Source organism: Mustela putorius, unplaced genomic scaffold (genome assembly GCF_011764305.1).
Source record: "Mustela putorius furo isolate JIRA1106 unplaced genomic scaffold, ASM1176430v1.1 tig00003853_pilon_pilon_pilon, whole genome shotgun sequence".
In the NCBI taxonomy this organism is placed as follows: Eukaryota; Metazoa; Chordata; class Mammalia; order Carnivora; family Mustelidae; genus Mustela; species Mustela putorius.
This window is the reverse complement of record NW_025422005.1, coordinates 80153349-80176918: the sequence shown is the minus strand read 5'-3', so window position 1 is coordinate 80176918 and position 23570 is coordinate 80153349. Positions and strand designations below refer to the sequence as shown.

Here is a 23570-nt window from a genome sequence, read left to right as displayed (position 1 = left end):
GATAAAAAGCTCCCAACTATCATCCACTGAGGACACTCCCAACCCCTGCAGCCACACTGGGCACCAGCTGGACAACTGGAAGGTTCTATAATTCGCCGAGGGGATGTGAGGGGAGACAATCCCTCTGATCACCCACATCACCTGGCTTCTTTTCACAAGCTCAGACCGCAGCTCCCAGTCTCCCACAAGTGCAGCTGGGATGTCTCCTGAAGGTCAAAATGACATGACGCCAAGAAGCGACCTGCCCAGACCCAGAGCGGTGGCTCTGGCATGGAGTGAAAAGTTCTTTGGAAACAAAGGAGTTCTGTGCACCGGAGTTGGCCCACAGGTGAGTGGAAAGGAGAGTCAGGTGGCTGGAGGGAACAGCCAGTCTGGTATTTCGGATGCCCGAGCCAGGAAGGAGGGAAGGCCATAGCTCTCTGCGATACCTCCTCTCCTATAAAGTGGAAGGTCTGCTAGCACACATGCCTACGTCAGGTCCCAGGCACCTGGTTTTCCTTCCTGCCCTTCTGTCCCTCACCCTCTGGCCTGGTTTCCTCCGTCCACTGACAGAGAATGGCCACACTTTAGTACCTGACCTCCCAGATGGCTGCAGAATGCTGTGCTATCTTTGGCCCCACAGAATCCCCTACCTGTCTTCCTGCCTCTCCTGCTCGCAGCTCTGTAGCAGATAATCTCGTGCCCTGGGGTCCCGGGCACAACTTGGGCCCAACGGGGAACTAAAGGGACACCCACTGGCCGCTCACCCCTGAGGCAGCCCTAGGATGTGTTCCTCCCCACCTGTAGCCCCAAATCCCAGGACTGGCTCTCTCCTTGTTGTCTGTGATCAGGGCCTCTCCTGGGTTTGCTTGAGACCCCTAGTGAATCCCCCTTGGCTTCTTTCTGTTATCTTCTGATCTGGCAATTTCTAGTTCATCCTCTGAGAAGCCTTCCCTGACTCCCAAAGCAGAGTGGAGCCCCGTTCCCATGCTCTAGGAGCTCCTCAAAATTCTCCTATCGTGACATTCATTAACCTTCACTAAGAGCACACATTTCATTGTCAGCCTGTCCTGCTGGACTCTTAAGTGCTATTAGGAGAAGACACCATTCCTCCCCAGTGCCTTGCCCAGGGCCTCGGCCCCACAGTGTTCCCCTAACATTTGTGAAGTAAAAGGCAAGAACAAATGAATGGGCCCTGCCCCAGAATATGGTGGGTTAAGCACAGTCCTTCAGCCAGACTCACAGCCCACAAGGACGGGAGGGGCGGCTATGCCCCAGGGTCTGGAGGAGGATGGAAGGTCCATCCCTGGTCCTGAGTCATAACTTCCATGACTTCACCCTTTCTCTGGGGATTCTTCAGGGCAAGTGTTCCAATGCCACCGTCCACCACCCTGTGCGCCATCCCCGCCGCCCGCCGCCACCCATCACTCCCAGCCTACCCTGGCTGTGACCTCCGGCCCTTTCCTGTTGTAACCACAGACCCCAAACACAACACTGTGCCCAGGCCACATCCGCCAGCCAGCTACTGTGGCCACAGCACTGCTCTGACTTGACAGACAACTGAGGAGGCCCCCTCTGTCTCCCAGACACGGGGGATGTGAGACGGTGGAGTACACACAGGCTCCACCCCAGGGTTCTGGAGCCAGAGAGAGCCTCGCACTTCCTCACGGGGTGACCTTCCACAGAGTGCGCACGCAGAGCCTCAATTCTCTTGCTTGGAACTTGAGCGTAACAAACACAGGATGAGGGGCACTGCTCTGCTTAAAGCAGAGAACATAAGAAAACTCCTGGCACGCAGCCTTGAATTGGGCACTGTTCAACAAATGCTTGTGCTCCCACACGTCCCAAGGCCACTGCCCTCCTTACTGACTGCGACCGAGATGGCTTCAAGGGAGAAAATAGAGCTGTTCAGTGTTGTTCTAGCTGAGACTTCCAACTGTCCCACAACATCTGTTCTCACTTTTTCTTGGCAGTAGAACCTCTAATTTTTTATCTGCTAATGAAACCCCCTCGCCGTCCTCCCTCTCAGGAAGGTGCTTCTGTGTCATGAGGCCCTCACTGGTCAGGTGGAGGTGAACGTGCTGTCATGACTTCTAGGAGGGCTGAGCGAGGGAGGGGACACTCATCCTCCTCCCTGCCACCTACCCAATGCCTGGTGTAGGATTTGGTTGGGGCCTGAGTGTCCATTTCAGCTATTGGATGGAAGCAAGTGGGAGAGGAGGTCAGCCACAAGGTGCTGAGATAAAGTTGAACACACGCACCCAGGCCCTCCATCTCTAGAGGACCATGCTGGCATGGGGCTCCTCCTTGGGGACTTCATTTATGTGAGAGAAATGACCTCATACTATATTTAAGCCACTGGTTGGTTGAGTCTTCTCTGACTCCCAGACACACCTCATCCTGACTGATTACAGTCCTGGTTCATCCTGGATAATTATTCTGAGTTCACTGTAGGTCTGCTGAGAACTTCTAGAGGACAGGAGAGAGTGCTCCCACAGTGTCTCTGGAGCCGGAAGTAGGGGCTATGCCTCCCAAGGAGCCTACTGACTGACCATCTTGAAGGGTCAGCTGACTCCAGAGAGAGGGAAGAGAATCTACCACACAGCAGTTGCTCTTACAGATCTGACTGGATGTAAACTTGGATAAAACAATAAGGAATCCTAGGAGCCTTGTTGACTTGCCATCTGCTGTGGTTCTTACCCGTCTGCGATGGTCTCAGAAAGCAACTTACTTTTTGGTACTCCCGTCAGGGTACTGATCGTCTGAGGTGAGAGAAGCTGGCAAACTGCCGTGGATAAAATCTGAATCCTTCTTTCTAGAGACTTTTGTTCATACTGTAGACTTTTTTTTTTTAAAGATTTTATCCATTTAGAGAGAGAGCACAAGTAGGCAGAGTGGCAGAGCAAGAGAAAGGGAGAAGCAGGCTCCCCATTAAGCAGGGAGCCCGATGTGGGACTCGATCCCAGGACCCTGGGATCATGATCCGAGCCGAAGGCAGCCGCTTAACCAACTGAGCCACCCAGGGGCCCCATATTGTAGGTTTTCTGAAAGCTCTTTCAGTCCTCACTGAATTTATTCTCTCTTGAAACAAACCCAGTTTCTTGAAAGCCAGTGTAGAAGAGGAAAAGGATTTTCCTGCTTTCCTTCATGACAGAGCCCCTGGCACCATCACCGTTGTCATCAGACACCTCTAGTTCCATGGTCCCTATAAAAACAGGCCAATGGCTCCAAAATACCGGGGTCTTCTGAGCCCAACTCCAAGGTGATGGAACCCAGAGCTCTTACCTGCGGTCCCCAGGCTCAGCAGCACAGCCATCCAGAAGACCCAGAAGGAAATGAGGATGGCAAAAGTCCACAGTGGTTGGAACAGCAGGAAAGGAGAGCTGCTGATGGCCTTATTTATGACTTGGAAAAGTTCAACTGTCAGTTTTATTCTCTTTCTGAGGACAAAAATCAAGCCGAGCAGAACTACCTGGTGAGAAAGGGGTTAGAATAAATGACTCAAAATAATGAAGAACTGAGAAGAACTTCAAGTAGACCTGCATATTTCACTGATATCTCAGCAAACAGCTCTTTAGCTACTCACTATTCTTATTATAATTGAACAGAAAAATGCTCAAATCCTAATTCAGCATCTACTATGTGCTAGTCGCTATGAGAGATCCTGCAGTTCTAACAGTGAACAGCCCAGGCCCTAAGGGAACTTGAGATTTGGTCAGAGAGCAAGAGAAAATGCACATAAGGTCCTCTAGGATCAGAGAACCCTCTTCTGTCCCTCATCTCCTCCCCACAATACCCAAGAGACCCAGAGAATGCTCAAGGACTTCAAAAGGCAAGGAATGCAAGTATAAGGGGAAAGGGCAGTGATTATGTCTCCAAGCAACCCTCTGTGCCTTCTCTCTTGGTTTTAGTTTCCCTCCATGTAAATTTCGTATTAAATTCATCCCCACATCCCAGTCCAGCCACGGGCCACCTCCCCTTCACAGGCAAGCTTCTGCACAGACTAGTCTCCCCCTGCCATCCACACTTTCACACCCTAACCCAGAGTACAGCATGCAAGTCTCTGTCCATTCCTCTTTTCTTAAAACTTTCTTCTCCCTTCACTTCTGTGATTGCTTTCTTCTGGCTCTTCTACTTCTTCAGTTGTTGTTTCTCAGAGGCTGAGAACCTTCATTTCCAACAAGAACCCCCAGCCTTGGGGTGCTTCAGTGGCTCAGTTGGTTAAACATCTGCCTTTGACTCAGGTCATGGTCTCAGGGTCCTGAGATGGAGCCCTGCATCAGGCTCCCAGCTCAGCAGGGAGTCTGCTTCTCCCTTTCCTTTTGACCCCACCCCCATTCCTCTTCCTCTGGCTCATGCTCTCTCTCTCTCAAATAAATTAAAAAAAACAAAAACAAAAATTTAGAAGAAGAAGAACCTCTGGCCTCACCCCTCTCTGGGTGCTAGGTGAGTAAGCATCAGTTCCTGGCCAGGCCGTGAATATCCTACAATGTCTCAAATTCAACTTGTCCTGAGCCAAATTCATTATCTTCACACAAAAATCTCCTTTCTTCTAGATTCCCGATTTCAGTGGCCATAATTTTCCTGGACTCTCCAAGAATAGATAAGTTTCCTCTATTGTGTGTTTCCATATTACCCCAAACTCACCCCAAGTGTAGCATTCAGCATTTTCTACTGCAAATGTTTACTTGTCTCAATTTCCCATTAGGTTAAGCTCCCCAAGAGCAGAGCCCTCCCTGGTGCCCAGCACAATCCCAGTTACCTGTGTTCAGTTTCCTAGATCTCTCAGTCTGTGATCTACAGTTGATCACAGTTCAAGTCCTATCCTCAACCATCTGTGCCCTAATAACTGCCTCATTGGCCTCTGTTTTAATCCCCTTGGCTCCAGCCCCTTTCCATGGAGGAAAGTTGAAGGAAGGCGGATAAACTAAAACAGCTCCCAGAACTGGGAGCAGGGCCTCCTGCCCCAGCTGAACATGTCCAGTCACCCCAAGTCGTAAAGGCGAAGTAGGCATTTCCAACTCTGCATTTTTGAAGGCTACTACTATCAACAAGAAAGAGGGACCTTTCCTTGGTTTTACTTAAAATTTTCAGGAAGCAAAATGATATGATCTCTAGGTAAATAATCTTGGCTTCTAGCTCCCACGTGGGAAGCTGACACATGTATATTTAAATGCATGTGTGTTTTACAAGTTATATGCATGCATACAACAATCCTTTCACATGCTTAAGGATACTGCAAGGATGTTCTTTAGAAGTGTAGAGTCAATGCTAACCTGACCTTCTCCCCAGTCTCTGCAGGGATCAGCATTACCTAATGGGGATGGTGCTGGGCAGCAGGCCTGAGGCACCTGGGAGGTCATGTCTTGACTTCACTATTCTGGGCTCGAAGCCTCTGGGAGCTGCCTTTTCAGCCTGTGCTCCTAAGCTGATGCCCTGACATGTGTGTTTAATGCCATTCACCCTCTTTTCTCCATCACCACTAGTGCTTTCTGTGAAACAATATAGATAATGGGTAAGAAAGGTAGAGTGAGGGAGAAGAGGGGCAGCGGCTAACTCCTCTTTCTCTTGGGACACCAGGCCTGGGGACAGGAAGTGGTCCCTGACTAGAGGACATAATATGATGTTCCCTGTCCTCCTTCTCTCACCTTGTGGCGGGGTCCTGTGGGAGCCAAGCCAGGCTGGCAGGGGAAGCAGCAGGTGAAGAGTGCTTTTCTCAGGCGGGGTTATCCCCTTGCCCTATAGCCAGCCCCACTTTCCCAGCCCCAGGTCTCCAGGCAGGAACATTGCGGGTGGCTCTCTATAGGAATGCTGAGCTTCTGTGGCAGATACTCCCTAGGGAGGAGGGAAGTCCATGGAACCTTGCAGGAATATTCCCATTTGACAGATGAGGAGACCCAGGCCTATGGCCAAGCCATTCTGTGAGGTGACACAGTGGGTAGTGGGTCATGGGTCTGAACACCCACCTGATACCGCAAAGGCTAGAGTCTTTTCCCAGGCATCGTGTCATGCTGTTGCTTGCTTGCTAATTCATCTCATCAGGGGGCAGGTAACTTGCTAACTGTTGCCTAGCGCAGGACCCAGTGCATGAGAGCGCCTCGGGAAATGGCAATGGACAATCTAGAGCTCTTGTGAGGACTTGCCCAGCCCGTGAGCAGCCTTGGCAGGAACTCAGTAAGCAGCAGGGACAAAGGTACTATGTGAATGGTCTGGGAGCTGTGCTTTGCTTCTGCCCTCTGTCCCAGCCCCTGAAAAGTCCTCACAGACACAGTGAGAACAGCCTCTCTGCCTTCACAGCCTTCCTTCTCGTTCACCTCACGCTCAGTGAAGAGAGGCCACCCCTGACTCTGGAGTCCGGGTGGCCATTAAATTCAGTGTGTGGAGACAAAGCAAGCCTGTGGAGGGCAAAGGGAGAGGGCAGGCTCTCCCCCTCCCCCACTCCCCCTGCCCAACAGCTCCAGCCTTGGCCTGGGGTCCAGGGGTCATTTCTCCTCCAGCTTCCTTCAAAGGCCCTGCAGCAGCTATGGGCCTAGTCCCCTCCCTGGGGAAGGACAAACTAGGAACTTTCCTTAGTCAGACGCTTGCTCCCTGAGATGCATTCCACGTGGAGGACACAAACCAGAAACCTCACTAGAAAGGAGAAAATGCGGAGACTACCGACCATGGGAGCCAAAGGCTCTCCTTAGCAGAGAACTGGGTCGCTGAGAGAGTCTGCGCCTGCCGAAGAAGTAAAGGGCTGTGGAAACCTTAGCTGTTGCCCATCCACAAATGGTAAGTAGGCAACCTGCCAGCAAGGGCCGTGAGGATGGCTGTGGTGGCCGAAAATCAGCCCAGCCCCCCTCCAGGGTCTTGCAATTCTAGCACGTAAAATGCACCACCACCCCCACCCCCACCCCCCCCCCGCCCGGAGAGTGACCCGAATGATTTTCTAAGCTCTCTCCTCTCTGACCACCGGTATCTGCTGCCTCAACATTCTGTTTGCTGGTTTTCAACTAGGGCATTCACAGGGGAGGCGGGTTGTCTGAACACCAAAATCACCCAGTGGCCAGCGGCTGTGGAAATAAAGGGCTCTCTGTGTTCAAGGGCAGTGGGAGCCGCCACACCCTGGAGGGGGCAGAGCACCCACAGGCTGGAAGGGGGAGGCTCCTCACAAACAGGAAACAGGAACTGTCCTAAGTCTGTCCCTCCCAACCCCTCCAGGGGCCACCTTACTGCCACTTGGGGGCAAAAATGGTTCTACTGTGCTCAAGGAAAATGAATCAGCACAAGTAACACTTTAGCCTCTGAGAACGGTCAGAAATGACTTGGGAAGAAGGTAAGACCTTTTTTCCTGTTTTTTTTTTTTTTTTTGGAAGGTTTTGATTTAGTCCTATGAGAGTATTGCAAATAAAAAAGACAATGCTCTAAACATGTATGTACTTTCACTATACTATTATATATGCACACTCTGAGGTTAAAAAAAAACAACACCCAAATTCTACTTGTTCTTGGTTACAATCTAATTATTTGGATCTCAGAGTTCTAGCAGGCTACTTGTTCTCCTGCTGGAAGGGCATTTCTTACCATGATTACTGTAGATACAAGAGCAAACCCCAGCAAACACTTCATATTTTCCCTTTCTGTGTCCAGTTCTATGCTGAGGTCATGGGTATAGTCGTAATACAGCCACCATAAGACACCGCAGACAACTAGAAAGCAAAATACCAGGGCAACTCAGCACACCCATGTGGGTAACTGGCCTCCCCCCACCCCCCCACCCGCCCCCAGCATGAGGACCACACATGGGGTAGCCTGGCTCGGACACTGGGTACCACAGGCCCTGGGCTTTATGTGTGACAACTGATCCTCTAGAGGAGCTGGCCAGGGTAACTCCCCACGGACCCCCCTCCTCCCCACTGGCCCAGAGTGGCTGCCTGTCTTTGGGAGGCACAGGGTGGAGATTCCAAACACAGGTGCATCCTGCCAGCCCAGCCTGCAGACCGGGTATGGGTGTGAGCAGAGCGGAAAGTGCATGGGCAGAGCAGAGAGGGGGACAGGGTTAAAGTCCAAAGTCTAAACTGCCTGATGAGCTCCCCTGGTGCTGACCCCGTGGGAGCCACCGCCATGTCAGCGTGGCACTCCAAGTCTGGGTGGATAGCCTGACCTTGCACATGCCCTCCGTTTAAGCACTACCCGCCACCCACAACACCCCTACAGTGACTAGAGGAAGGTCATATTGGTCTTTACTTGTCCCAGGTGGGAAAGGATCCATCATGGGCTGCGGTGACTGTCCTCCAGCAAGGCGCACCGTGCACCTGTGAGCTGTAGGGCTCTAAGCAACTGAGGGCAGAGCTGATAATTCAGGGGACTGAAACCCTACAGTCATACCAATTATTAAAAGTTCCAGTATCTCATGCCAGTTGGTAAACAACTGCCTCCTTGAACTTCCTGCATTCCCCTACCTCTCAGACCCCCTTTCCTGATAACCCCTAGATGGACCCACATTCTGGCAACAAAAGGGGAACCAGCAGGTACAGGGGAGGGTCTTTGGGACTGTGCCCCAGCTCAGGGCCTGAATCTTTTTAGACTGTGGGAGCTTCTGCATGGGGACCTACACATTAATGGCTGATGGGAAAGTTCAGAAGACATTCTGGAAAAGCAGGCATTCTTTCCAACAAGCCTTGGAGTCATCTGTTAATGGTATGGCTGCCAGGATCTGGACTGGCAGGCCCATCTCTACGGCAGCAGAGAGCAGCAGAGACCACAGACCGGCCTCAACTTGGCTATTATCTGCATGACACAAGCAAGTCCCTTCTCTCTGGTTTTGAGCTTTCTCGTATGTAAGATGGCGGGCTTGGATAAGAGATTTTCTCAAACCGATATAGCTCAGGAATGTCAACTTTTAAGTTTCATGCTTAATGGAGAGGCTTTTCATTTAATACAAAAGAAATCCATCAAGAAGAAATACTTACACAACAGTCCCACGATAATCAGTGCTATGAAAATGTGAACCAGAAGGGTGGTGATGAATCGGAAGGTGACCATCATGGCTAAAGACAAGGCTGAAAAATCAAGCAGAACCTATAAACCCCAACAGCAATCAGGGTGTGAAGGTGATGATGGGAGGGCTATTAGGACTCCTAGAAGATGGCAGGCTGAGGTATTCCTTCAATGTCTAAATATCTTAGACATCTACTAAATGAAAATAACAAGACACACTCAGGGTGTCTGAAGCATACACAAGTTCCATCTGCTACAATAAGCCAGTTTCTGAAGCCCTAGCATTTTTCTTGAATTAAAAAACTTTTTTTAAATTTGCTAATTAGGCCTTATTCCCAAATATCCAAAATGCTTTTTTAAAAAAGAATTTATTTATTTATTTGAGAGAGCAAGAGAGAGGACATGACCAGAGGGTATGAGGGAGGGGGAGAAGGACAAGCAGACTCCCTGCTGAGCACGGAGCCCAATTTCAGATAATGACCTGCGCCTAAGTCAGATGCTTAACTGACTGAGCCACCCAGGTGTCCCCCCCCAAATGTTTTTTTTTTTTAATTCCAAATAAACAATTAAAAATTTTTTTTAATCATACTTAACTCTTTTGACTTTTTATTGGGCTTATGTAAAGTTTCAACTTAAATGTTCCCAGGTATTCTTATTAAATATGAAAAATTAATGCCTTTAGAAATGAAAAATTTAAGGTTCTAATATTTTGGTAAGCTGTCTATGTAAAAAATCTGCATATTATTGTCCAGTACTTGGGATTTTAAGCTTATGAGTTTATGTTAAGCATTTCAGTGAATTTATGTATACTGCTTTTTCTCTAAACAAGAAATCAGGATTACTTATAGATATTTTGGTGTAGTGGTTAAGAACATAGGTTTGGGGATCAGAACACATCTGGGTAAAGTCTCAGCTCTGCTACCCACTCTAGTCACCACATGACTTTGGCCAAGTCGCTTAACCTCACTAAACCTCAGTTTCCCCTCCTACAAGTGGTGACAGGATTCTAATGAAGTTTTTTTTTTTTCCCCAAAGATTTTATTTATTTATTTGACAGACAGAGATCACAAGTAGGCAGAGAGAGTGAGGGTAAGCAGGCTCCCTGTTGAGCAGAGAGCCCGATGTGCGGCTTGATTCCAGGACCCTGGGATCATGACCTGAGCGGAAGGCAGAGGCTTTAACTCACTGAGCCACCCAGGTGCCCCTCTGATGAAGTTTTAGTAAGTTAAGAGTAAGCACAAGGCCTGGCACATTTGGGTCATTAAGAAATCGGGAAGTTACATAATGGTGACAAGTTAGGCATCCCCAAGCATTTAGGAATTAGTACTTTGGTAATGAAATTATGGAAAACTCAATTTGTAAACTGGCGAAATCACAGCTGACCAAAGAATTTCTTTCGACCTAAAGGTTGGGGAGCAGCCACTGGAAAAGGGGGTAGATAGCAGGCCATTAGTACTGGCCACAACAGTGGAATGTGTTCATCTGTTCAAAGACAAAATTGACTCTTAAAGGGGTTCATCAAGTTGGAAGACAGTAAACAGGAAGTTAAGGGGTCAGGAGTGGGGGTAGCTGCTTCCAGAAATGTCCGTAAGAGGCATGTCCTGGCTTGAGGCCTTGACCAGACTGCAACCCTAAGCAGGCAGTTGGCTAGATCAGGCCCTCGCTATCTGATGCTATTTAACATGGATCCACGTGCCTCCTTCCCTTGCTCACCAAGCAGCCTTCTGACCTGGCTTGCTTATGGGGAGTGGGCATTCTGGCCAGAAGACATGCATCTCTGGTTCCCCTGACAGTTGTAATTTTCACGGCCAATTCGAAAACTTGCAAAAAATCTGCTTTGTACACCATTTTTATACAGATCCGAGGACCAGGCTCTGGAACATGGCAGCTGTATTACAGCAAACCCACGTTCAGTGAGGCCTCTTGGCAGAAAGCCAGCTAGCGTTCCCCTAATTCTATTTTCCCCTCTCCCACCTAAAACACTGAAAACATTTATGAAGAAAATATGTGAAGTTTTATCTTTAAGTCAAGAGGCTAATTTTCACTGTATAACATCTGTAAGTGATAGAAACTTCAGCACAGTCACTGTAAGAAAATTAATGGGAAAATTACCTAATGCAAAGATACACAGGCCGAGAATTGTGTCTCTTCCTGACATTATTCCACTCAGAATTCGATGGAGGATGTCGACATCATTTATCAAAACAGATGCAAACAAGGAGTAGCACTCAGGTGTTTGAGGGACGCATCGGTTAAACAAGGGGAAAGACTTGCTAGAAAGGAAAGAACAAATGACAGAGATGTTTATTTAATTACTTGACTTAAAAAACCCATGTTTATTTAAAATTCCCAACAGCCAAGAGAACAGAAGATCTGCAGCAATAAAAAGAAGTTTAGCAACCTGTTTGCAAGGTACACTTTAGAAAGCCGGGAGACTGTGCTCTGCTCCAGTAATCAGCTGATGCTCTGGGCGGGGAACGATGATGGGGACCCAGAGAAACCAGAAATCTACACTTGGAGGGTGACATCTGATTCTCCTATGGCCTTCTGAGACACACAAACTACCAATGCCCACATAAGAGCTGCATGTCTTCTTCTTTTTTTTTTTTTAGTTCCTCTCTGATTTATTCAGGACACATTGCAGCTCTCAAAAAACGTAACATATATTTTGGGGGAAAAAAACAATTTTTACCTCAAAGATATTTTTACCTCTCTCAGCAGAGAGCCCAGCACAGGGCTTGATACCAGGGCTTCATGAAAATGATGACACATATGACTGTCTCTAGAATATTTCATGGAAATGTGTAAATTTGTAAAAATAATGTATTTCTATGACTTTATTAATATCCATATATTTTTGTTTTTCTATGTAAATTTAGTTATTATCAACATCAGAAATTACACTTTTTAAGTATGCATGTCTTTAAGGGCTGGTTCAATCAGATGCTTTGTCAACGAAATGCCCTGCTTTATTCTGTCCCCTTTAAGGAGGCGAATAAAGGCTTGCTCCAAACAGAATGGGTACTTGGGAGTGAGGACTGTGTGGAGAAAGCTGTGGTTGACAGCTAGCTTGGGCATATTAAAAAGCTGACCTTCCGGGGGCCTCCTCCTGAAATATAAAAATGCTCAGGGATGTCCATTCTAACGACTCTTCAAGAGGCCACAAGCACCTTTACAGAGTCCTTTCTTTCCCTCTTTGGGTCCCAATAGCAGAAATAATCCCAACCCATGAAGTGCCAAATTATTCAACAAACTGCCAAAAACCAAGTGCTTTTTTGAAATGTGTGAAGGTGAAACATCGGAGAACCCAAATGCAAATGGTATTAGATGGTCATGAAGAAAAAAATGGCTCCTGAACTTTGAATGGTCACAAGGTAGAACCCATGGAAGAATCTTTCTCAGGAAGTCACCACATTACAGAAATATCCCCTGAGTCACTGAACAGTGATCCCAGAGGAGGGTAATACAAATAAGGAGCTTTTCCTTAATTAAAAAAATTGAAGGTGTAATACATTAACATGGCTCAAATTCCAAAAGGTACAACAGAATAAATGGAGAGAAATGGCCATTTTTTTCTCTTAGAGGAAAAACAGATTTCTTTGTAGGCATGTCATTTGGTTTCTAGCATATCATTCTATTTTTTCTCCATTTTATTTAAGATTTACTTATTTTAGAGAGAGAGCACCCACGTCTGAGCAGGGGCAGGGAAGGGTGGGGAAGGGGGAAAGAGAGATAAAGAGAGAGGGAGAGAATCCTCTCAGCAGAGAGCCCAGCACAGGGCTTGATACCAGGGCTTCATGACCTGAGCTGAAATCAACAGCTGGTTGCTTAACTGACTGGGCCACCCAGGATCTCCCTTTTTTTTTTTTTTTTTTTAAAGTAAACTCTACCCCCAACATGGGGCTCAAACTCAGAGCCCTGAGATCAAGAGTTGCATGCTCTATTGACTAAGCCAGCCAGGTGCCCCTCTACGTAACATTCTAGAGACTTTTAAAAACATATGTGAATGTAATAGGAAATTTAAATGGAAGTTCACAGCTGAAGCTCAAAGACAGTAGAAATTACACTCCAAAATGAGATGTTAGACCTCACCATGCAGGCTCCCCCCCATAAAAAAAGGTTGGAAAACTTGCTCTTCTTAATTTTTTTTAAAAACGATTTTATTTATTTACTTGAAAGAGAGAGACAGCAGGGTGAGAGGGAGAAGCAGACTCCCTGCTGAGCAGGGAGCCCGATGCAGTACTCGATCTCAGGAGTCCAGGATCATTACCTGAGCTGAAGGCAGTCGCTTTACCAACTGAGCCACCCAGGTGCCCAGGAAACTGATTATTCTTAAACCCCTCACCCACCCTGAGACTGTAAAAGGATTGGGAGTTGGAGATTAGAAGAACATTTTAGAAAATAAACTTCTAATTTTGGAGAAATTTTCGAGTTACAGAAAACTTGCAAAGATGCTATGGAGAGTTCCTGTGTACACCTCACTCACCTTCCCCTACGTCGTATATAACTACAGTACATTTGTGAAAATTAAGAAATGAGCCTTGGTACTATACTATTAACTAAAATATAGTCTTAACTTGGATTTTACCACTTTTCACTAATGTCCTTTTTTTTTTTCCTCTTCCAGAATCCAGGATGTCATGGTGCATTTAGCTCTTACGTCTCCTTTGGTCCATGACAATTTCTTAGGTTTTCTTTGTTTCCCATGATCTTGACACTTTTGAAGATTCATGATCAGGTATTCAGTAAATCGTTCCTCATATTTTCTCATAATTAGACTGCAGTTATGGATTTGGGGAGGAACACCACAGAGGTGAAGTGCTCTTTCCATACAACCATATTAGGGAACATGATAGCAACATGACATCACAGTGAAGTTAACCTTGATCCCTTGGCTCAGGTGGCTGGTATCTGTCAGGTTTCTCCACTGTCCTGTCACTATGTTTCTAGATTCTTTGGGAGTGAGTCACTAGGCCCAGCCCACTCTCAAAGGGAGGGAAATTAAGTGGGAAGTATCCACATACATTATTTGGGACTCCTCTATAAAGATTTATCCCCATACCCTCCCCCACTCCCATCTGTTTATTCAATTGTGGATATTTACTTTATTCTTTAGGTTTTAATCTATTATGATCGTTATTCTTTTGCTCAAATCATTCCAGCTCTGGCCACTAGAAGGTCTTTCAGACTGGCCCTGGGTAATTTTGACATGCCCCACCTGTTTTTATTTCCTTAAGTACATCCTCATTTTCAGGTTCTGCAAGATTATGCCACCCTTATGGTTGTATTTTCCTTATCCAAGCCCTAAAATCAGTCATTTCTCCAAGGAGCCCTTGGAAAATGGTATTTAGATACTAATATCTGGGTACTAGGTATGCTCGTTTTACTGGGGTGTCATTGATCCTAGGTCCTCTTATAATCAACCCAAGTATGTACTTTCAGAATGCTAACCAGTAACCCCATAAGAAATGAACTTACCAAATAGAGCATGGCGCTTACGTAGTTATTTTTGTCTTTAGTTCACAGTATTTAGTCACAAAGCTGTTTTCCAAAGTTACTTAGGTCAGCTCCTTTTCTCTCTTTCCTCTTCAGCCGAGCTTATGTTGTACATTTATATTGTTAAATTCATCTGTCATAGTCTACATTCTTGATACCTTGGTTTTATTTTTTATTTGGATACACAGTAAAGCTGACTCTGTACAGGTGTTGATAGTACATGAATCATGTAAAAGAGCAATTCTAAAGAGTTTTTCATTTGTTTGCTTTGTTTTTGTTTTTTGAGAGAGAATGTTCATGTGAATCCATTCCTGTCCCCAAGGGAAAGAGGGTTAGAGATACCATTCCTAAGTCAGATGAGAAGGATTTCCTAGAAAACTCAGAGGGATCAGATGACCCCACAGATTAAGGTCTGAGCCCTGAGAAGTGGAGAGTAGTGTGCTTGGTGTCCAAGACAGTTACATGGAAAACTGTGGAGCCGTTAGCAGAAAGAAGTTGAAGTGGCTGCTTACTGTCCCAGGACCAGGAAGACTTAGCAAATGACCAGCCAGGGCAGAGATGCATTTGATTATGTGGGAACACTGCAGCTGAGACAGCCAGAGTGATGGGAAGTCTCCAAAAAACCCAGAACGTATTCTATTATCGGTCCAATAAAAATGCTCCTGTTCCTTCTCAGGCCTCTTCACTTTTGCTGTACCAACCCCGAGTCAGAGGCCTGTTTTAGCAGGTTGTGAGAGGAAGAGGTGAGGAGGAGGAGAGAGAGGACTGCAGCCCCCTTCCCTGACCAAAGCCTTCCCATCTGCTCCTGGCCCAAGCTCCAGGAGGGAGAAGTTTCAACTGTCAGTCAAGTCTGAAGTCTATCATATTGCGCGGAACATTTTAATTACTGAATGGAAAGTATCTCTTACCATTTAAAGTGACTAAGTAATTATTACTTAAAAGTAACCAGAGCAGTCCTGGGAACTGGGTTTTTAGTCAGGGACAAAGAAAAAACTAGCCCCACTGAATAAGCTTAAAGAGACAGAAAGAAAGTAGAAACAGAGAAACAGAAATTAGGAAAACAATGTCATTTATAACTCCACTGAAGAGAATAAAATACCTAGACATTAACTTAACCAAGGAGGTGAAAGACCTAATCTTTGAAAACTATAAAACATGGATGAAAGAAATTGAAACAACACAAATGAGAAGATATTCCATGCTCACAGACTGGAAAAATTAATATTGTCAAAATGTCCATACTACCCAAAGCAATCTATAGATTCAGTGCAATCCCTATAAAAATACCAATAGCATTTTTCATGGAACGAGAACAAATAATCTTCAAATGTGTACAGAATCACAAAAGACCCTGAATAGCCAAAGCGATCTTGAGAAAGAAGAACAAAGCTGGAGGTATCACAATCCTAGACTTCAAGACAGACTACAAATGTGTAGTAATCCAAACAATATGATACTGGCACAAAAACAGACACATAGATCAAGAGAACAGAGCAGAAATAAATAAATAAATCCGACGTTTATGGTTAGTTAATCTACGACAAAAGAGGGAAGAATATAAAACAGAGAAAAAGACAATCTCTCAATAAATGGTGCTTGGAAAACTGAAGATCTATGTAAAAGAATGAAACTGGATCACTTTCTAACACCGCACACAAAAATAAACTCAAAATGGATTAAAGACCTAAAGGTGATAAACGAAACCATAAAACTGCTGAAAGAAAACATAGGCAAAAATTTCTCTGACATTGGTCTTAGCGACATCTTTCTAGCTGTATCTCCTCAGGTAAGGGAAGCAAACGCATACCTCAACTATTGAGACTATACCAAAATGAAAAGCTTCTGCACAGTGAAGGAAACCATCAACAACAACAACAAAAGGCAATTTACCGAATGGGAGAAGGTATTTGCAAAATAATATATGATAGAAGGGTAGTATCTAAAATAGATAAAGAACTTATTCAACACCAAAAAACCCCAAACAATCCAATTAAAACACAGGGAGAAGACCTGCACAGGGAGTTTTCCAAAGAAGGCATACAGATGACACAAGATACACTAAAATCACTAATCATCAAGGGAATGCAAACCAAAATCACCGTGAAATGTTACCTTACCCATCAGAATGGCTAGAATCAAAAGACAAGAAATAAAACATTGGTGAGGACATGGAGAGAAAGGAACCCTTGTGCACTGTTGCTGGGAATGTAAACAGGTGCAGCCACTATTGGAAACAGTATAAAGGTTCCTCACAAAATTAAAAATAAAATTCCCATATTAGGGGCGCCTGGGAGGCTCAGTGGGTTAAGCCTCTGCCTTCAGCTCAGGTCATGATCTCAGGGTCCTGGGATCGAGCCTCGCATTGGGCTCTCTGCTCAGCGGGGAGCCTGCTTCTCCCTCTCTCTCTTTCTGCCTGCCTCTCTGCCTACTTGTGATCTCTCTCTCTCTCTCTGTCAAATAAATAAATAAAATCTTAAAAAAAAAATTCCCATATTACCCAGTAATTCCACTACTGGGTGTTTACCAACCCCCCCCTCCCCTGGCCAGAAACAAAAGTGCTAATGTACATATATGACCCTAGGGTTTTGCAGCATTACAAAAGCCAAGATATGGAGGCAACCTGTGTCCATCAATGAATGGATGAAGAAGAGGTGGTGTATTTAAACAATGGAGTATTACTCAGCAATAAAAGGAATGACATCTTGCTATCTGTGAGAACATGGATGGACCTGAAGGTTATTATGCTAAATGAAATAAGTTAGTGAGAGAAAGACAAATACCATATGATTTCACTTATCTGTGGAATCTAAAAACAAAAACAAAAAAATGAACAAAGAAACAACCCAAAAAACAGATTCATAAATACAGAAAACAAACTGAGGGTTGTCAGAAGGTAGGTGGGTAGAGGGATAGTGAAATAGATAAAAGGGGATTAAGAGGTATAAAAAAAACCCAGTTATAAAATAAATAAATCACGGAGATGAAAAGTACAGCATAGGGAATATAGTCAATAATATTGGAATAACTTTGGTGATAGATGGTAAGTACACTTATCATGCTGAGCACTGAGTAATGTATAGATCTGTTGAATCAATATGCTGTTTACCTGAAACTAACATAATTATATGTTATACTTCAATAAAAAAAAAGAAAAACTAAAAAGAAAACCCCCACAAAAATAAAGTTGTTTTCTGACTATACCCTACAGGCTATGTTTAACAGTTACACAAACAGGTATACACACACACACACACACACGCGCACACGCACACGCACACTTATACGTATATAAAAACCCAAATTATACTTAGGGTATATCCTCCTTTTCATGCAAAAGGTACTATACAGCATACTGCTCTACAGTCTGCTTTCTTTTTAAAACTGAAACATCTTGCCACTCTGTCTAGATCAGAATATAAGGGATTCCTTTTATTTTTACTGAAGTAAAATTTATATAGCATGAAATGTACAAATCTTAAACATACAATTAGGAACCTTTAACAAATACAGATGTTCAAGCAACCACCACCCCTTTCAAGGTATAGACCATTTCGATCATCCCAGAAAGTACCCTCAAACCTCCTTCTGATCAATCTCCAACCCATATAGGCACTCATTAATCTGATTTCTAGAACTATACACTTCTTTAAAAAAAAAAAAAAGACACTTTGTCAGAGAGTGAGAGAGCACATGCAGGAGGAGCAGCAGGCAAAGGGAGAGGGAGAAGCAGACTCCCCACTGAGCAGGGAGTCTGATGCAGGGCTCGATTCCAGGACCCTGGGATCATGACCTGAGCTGAAGGCAGACATTTAACTGACTAAGCCACCCAGGTGTCCTTTTGAATTACTTTTTGTATGTGGTCTGAGGTAAGAGTCCTGGTACAAAATCACCAAGAGTCACTTTTTCTCTATGTCTTTACACTTACTTCAGCACCATGTGTTGAAAAGACTAACCCCATGAAATTACTTTGGTACTTTCATTAAAAATCACTTGACCATGGCGGTGCTTGGGTGGCTCAGTTGGTTAAGTGTCCAACTCTATTTTTTTCTTAAGATTTTATCTATTATTTGAGAGAGAGAATGAGAGAGAGCATGAGAGAGGGGGAGGGAGAAGCAGACTCCCTGCAGAGCAGGGAGCCTGATACGGGACTTGATCCTGGGACCAGGATCATGACCTGAGCCAAAGGCAGCTGCTTAACCAACTGAGCCACGAGGCACCCCAAAGGTCCAACTCTTGATCTCAGTTCAGATCCTGAGTTTAGGATCAAGAAACTGAGCCCTGCACTGTGCTAAGCATGGAGCCTGCTTGAGATTCTCTCTCTCACTCTTTGTCCCTCCCCACCCTGCTCTCGCATGCACTCTCTCTCAAAAAAACCCAACCAATCAACCAACCAACAAAACAAAAAACAACTGACCATGTGTATGTAGTTTTATTTCTGGGCCCTCTATTCTGAGCCAATTATCTATTTGTTCATCTTCATTCCAATATTGTTGTTAAGAAGAAAGCCACAGGCCCCAAATAGTGTCACTCAGGCTGAGTCCCCAATCTGGGGCTTAATACCTAATATAATTTCAACCTTCCCAAGAAATGTAATCTTAACCGGCCAGAGGAATTTTCTGATGGGTGCTAATGAGCCTGCTGCATGGGCCCTCTCCATCCTTCAAACGAAGATGTGGGAATCTGCAAGATGGTGGCTCTTCTCCTAAGGAAAAGCAACCTTGCCTGAATAGTCCTTTCCTTTGGCTAGTAACCTTCTTGCCCTGTCTTCTTTCCTATAAACATCTTCCACTTGTAAAGCTCCCCAGAGCTCCCCTCTACTTGCTGGGTGGGGTGGCATCTGATTCATGAATCCTTAAATAAAGCCAATGAGAACTTCCCATTGACTCAGTGGAATTGTTTTTTAACGGATTTGGTGGCAGTGTACGGATCTGAAGCTAACAGCTGTGGCGTCCTACAAGGCCTTCTGAATTCATGGTTTTTCTCCCCATTTCTGAGGGCCACTGGTGAGAGCCTCTCAGTTTCAGCTGTGCTCCTCGTGTTCAAACTACTGATCTGACTTTCCAGTTCAGGGGGGACAGGTCCATCTGAATGGGCAGGAAGCTTCAACAGAGCACGAGTCCTTAGCCCTTGGTTCAGTCTACAGTTCCGTGTTGGAATCCCTTCTCAGTTCCTGTCCATGGTCACCCTAAATGGAGTCTGCTGGTTTAGTCCACACAGGGGACTGCTGGTGGTATGCATGGCCTTCTCTTGGCCGGTCTGCAGTACCATGTTTTGGTTACTGGTTTGTTGGGGTACATGTTTGTCTGTCTTGTTTTACGTAAATAAAGGCCATTGCTAGTGGGGATCTTGGAGGGCAAACACTGCAAAAATTGGTGGGCTTGGGTGGAACATCTAAGAGCTATTAGAGCATTTGCCATCCAACTGAGATTCTTGCATTAGGATGCTTGGTCATGGATCAGATTAGATTGACAATAGATCACCAGCCAAGCTCAAGAATACTTCTGTATGACGAGGCACACAGTTAGACACAATCCCTAAGCCAGCAGTAAGTCCTTCTGAGGTATGAGTTTAGCTCTGAGAAACCCAAAGGCCTAACTAAAAGGAATGGGACCCTTTGCTTCCAGAGAGCTGAGAAAGCCATCTTCTGGGGCTGAATGCCTGCTCATTTTATGTCTAAGAACTATAGTCCTGGAAGTTGCAGGTGTCCAGCAAGATAAAAAGTTTTACCAAAAAATCATGTAGAATTGCAATGGCTATTATGGGGAACATTCCAGTCAGACAAAATCATTCATTTAAGAAGTGCACTTGAAAGCAAGAGTTCCCAAATTAAACAGAAAGGGGTACCTGTTTTAACAGACATGCAGAAGCCTCCAGAAGGTCTCAAAATTCCAAAATAGTTTCATTGGATGATTCATTACAAAAATCTAATGAAAGAAGAGAAAAGGAACCTAAAGCAAGACACTAAGACTGCCGTAACTCTAACTGCTACCCTCTCTCCTTCATTCAAGGACTCACCTTAGTGAGCCTCAGGCTGGACTGCCTTTCTGCTCTGAAGAGACTATTATTAACAGTGACCTTTGAAGTCAGACCATTCCAGGGTACTGGCGATCCTCTCTTGAGGTATCTCTCAGTCCTCAAGAAATGCTTAAGCACTTCTTAAGCCCTGGGGGGATCCTCCAGAGTTTTTATAAAGAGGGGGGGTAAAAATCCATACTGTCCCCTCCTTTCCACATATAGACCCATGGGTTATTGATTCTTTCTGTTTTGGGACTAACTATTTCCTTCTTGATTGTCTCCTTTTGTGTCTACGAAGGAGGCCTGGCTTTCTTTCCACCTCGGACGTGCAGTTTGTCAGTCCCTTCTTCCGCTGTCTTTGACAGTGACTCTAGATCTTGCGACGATGCAATGTTTAACATAACTCTCTTCGAGGATGCCTCTTAGGTCTACAAGGTTGTTTAATACTGCCCCAAATATTCACTGTTTGTCCTGGCTGAAACCGGACCAGACATCTGAGAGGACTTAATAACTCTAGAATCAGAAATTGGGCAAAACTGGAAGCTGATACTCAGAGCCTCAGAGGGATTTTTTTTTTTTTTCTTTTTAGGTCTTCTCCCTCCAAGCTAAATATACCCAAAGGGAAAGCTATTCCCACAGGTGGATGGCTGTGTCAGTCTTTGATACCAGTTAGGCGGCAACTCCATTTTCTGAGGGGCTGAAAACAGCTGTCTTGGTTTCCTAAAGCCAGTCTTTACAGGACTAGCAGTGTGATTCCAGGAACAATTCAAAGATGGCCAGTCCTTTATACCAATCCCCTGTTTATCTCAAAAGCCTGGTAAGTGTAAACCTTCTGGCTTTAAGGGGACAGAAGTCATACGAGGGAGCGCCTGTGGTTTTTTCCTGTGCCTTTATAATGTGCATGTTCAGTGTCCTGTCTGGTGTTCTGGGGGGCTTTCCCAGCCCATCTCTTTAAAGTACAGATTGCAGGGAGGTATTCTTATCAAAGAAAAAAAGGGGTGAAAAGATCATTTGGAACTTGACTTGCCAAGGACAAATAACACGTCTTCAGTGTCTTCTCCACAAATATACGTTTTAAAAAGCTTAAGTCATCTAGACAGTTCAGCTTAACTTATTTCATCTACCAGTAAAACAACCTCAGATCCAGCTTCTAAGACTAGTAAATTTTGTACCTTTTTCATGGCAGGTCATTTTAAAATAGAAGTGTCTTTGAATGTTCACATGGGTCAAATGGAGGAGGACTTCAATTGCCTCATTTTTTTACTTTTTTTTTTTAAACATCAGTCTGTATTTTCTAACAGATTAAGGTCTTTTCAGTCTATCTCCTAACTGAGGCGAAAGACCCTGCGGGCAAGGCATGCCAGATGGGAATGAAACTAGCCCTCAAAGCAATAAGGATGGCCCAGAGCCTGCAAGACCCCATGTGAATGACCCCCAAACAGTGACTGGCTTGACCTTGGCTGAACACCTGCGCCTACACCGACCTCTGTCCCAAATTTTCCTTATATAAAACCAGGAAGTATTTTCGGGACTTTGGTGGCCAATCCACTGCCCTCCCGGAGTCAGCCTCACTGAAAGAAATTCCTTTCTTGTTGCACCATTGATGAGGGAGCAGGAGGCTGGCTGAGGACAAAGCAAAAGCTGGCATTTCGTACCGCCTCTCCACCCGATCCCCTCAGTAATATGTGTCACATTCCTCAGGCACCCCTGACTACCCTAAAAGATAAACAAATAGTTAACTTGCAGAGATCACAATCCTGCAAGACAGGAGTCTCCCTTGGTTTACAAATGTCCTTGAGATTTACAACAAAGAAGTTACCTTATCAATAGCCCAATTTCCAGAGGCACATAACTCAGTTCCTCAAGCCCTAATGTCACTCTCCCCTCCATAAACAAAACTGAAGGAGGCTGAGGTAGAAGGAAAAGTAAATAAAGTTAAATTTCTTCTAAACCTAAATCTCACTAACAAGGACGCTTGATAGCAGGAATGTGACATTCCACCAGGAGACTCCCAATTGTCATTATGTTAGTGCCTCATTAGAGGGAAAGCCGCCTTGGCTTGATAGTAACCAGGCCTTCAACATCTTGACAGTCTTCTTTACCCCAATAGCCCTTCTGAACACCCCTTTGTCCTCACCTACCCAACTCCTGTGTATATAACCAGCCACTCCTCACATGCCAGGGGCAGCAGCTCTTTCTGCCCACGGGTCCTGTCCCCATGCTTTAATAAACCACCATTTTGCAACCAAAGATGTCTCAAGAATTCTTTCTTAGTCATCAGCTCCGGACCTCACCCCACCAAACCTCACCTAGGTTCTAGAACTTCATCACCATCACTGGTCTCTCTGCCTTTGGGGTATTGTTGGTGGTGGTGAGTGGCTAAATGCGCCTGTGGCTATGCTGTAGGCATATGGTATTTTAGACCTCCAGGTGGTGTTGCTGAAATTAATCTGTAAAAGAGCTCTACTTAAAAAAAAAAAAAAAAAAAAAAAAAAAGAGCTCTACTTACATGGCTTGAAGGCAAGTACTTGTAAGGTTTGGCCATTCTAAAACTCTTACAAAGATAGAAACTAGAAACCCAAATGTTTTTCAAGTTCATGTGATCTAGAAAAATACTTGATATGAAAGTGAATTTCAGGTTGCTGGTTTTATGAAAATAGACATCAAGATGAAATATAAACTTTTATTCTATCTGAGCTCACTAGCCTAATAAATTCATGTTGATGCTTGTAAGAGCATTAAAAAAAATAGCTTAGGATAATGACTGACTTTGCCTAATGAAGTTTTTGTAGGTAATCTAACATAATTATTAAGGACAAATAAATAGATGTAAGCAAGATAGAAGTTTATAAATGAACTTTTCAGCAAAATTTATGTCTACTTAAATAGTTTCCTCTAATTTTTTTTTTTGGTAACCTAAAACCTTAAAGTTTTGCTGAGTTAGGTTAAATGATGAGTTAAATTAAATTCATTAAATTTAGGTAATTTCCAAATAAAACAAAAAAACAAATGCGTTGTTAGCCACAGGTTTATCTACTTTCAGCTTCTCATTACAGAGAAATTAAAAGATATTTGTATATGTTAACACTATCCAGAAGAAT

General features: G+C 44.7%; 1 protein-coding gene across 7 annotated transcripts in view; it reads right to left on the bottom strand.

Annotated features, from left to right (window-relative positions):
* The window catches only part of SLC44A3 (solute carrier family 44 member 3), a 118927-nt gene that overhangs the window by 78375 nt on the left and 16982 nt on the right, over positions 1-23570 (bottom strand). For all 7 annotated transcript variants that reach the window (XR_006601827.1, XR_006601825.1, XR_006601826.1 and 4 more), the window contains exons 6-9: positions 11071-11231; positions 8931-9020; positions 7543-7667; positions 3265-3451 (exon numbers count right to left, since the gene is read on the bottom strand). Coding sequence is in view for 4 of the 7 variants with exons in the window: in XM_004752557.3 (XP_004752614.1) it covers positions 3265-3451; positions 7543-7667; positions 8931-9020; positions 11071-11231 (563 nt within the window). In the remaining 3 variants the exon portion in view is untranslated. The remainder of the gene's footprint in view (positions 1-3264; positions 3452-7542; positions 7668-8930; positions 9021-11070; positions 11232-23570) is intronic.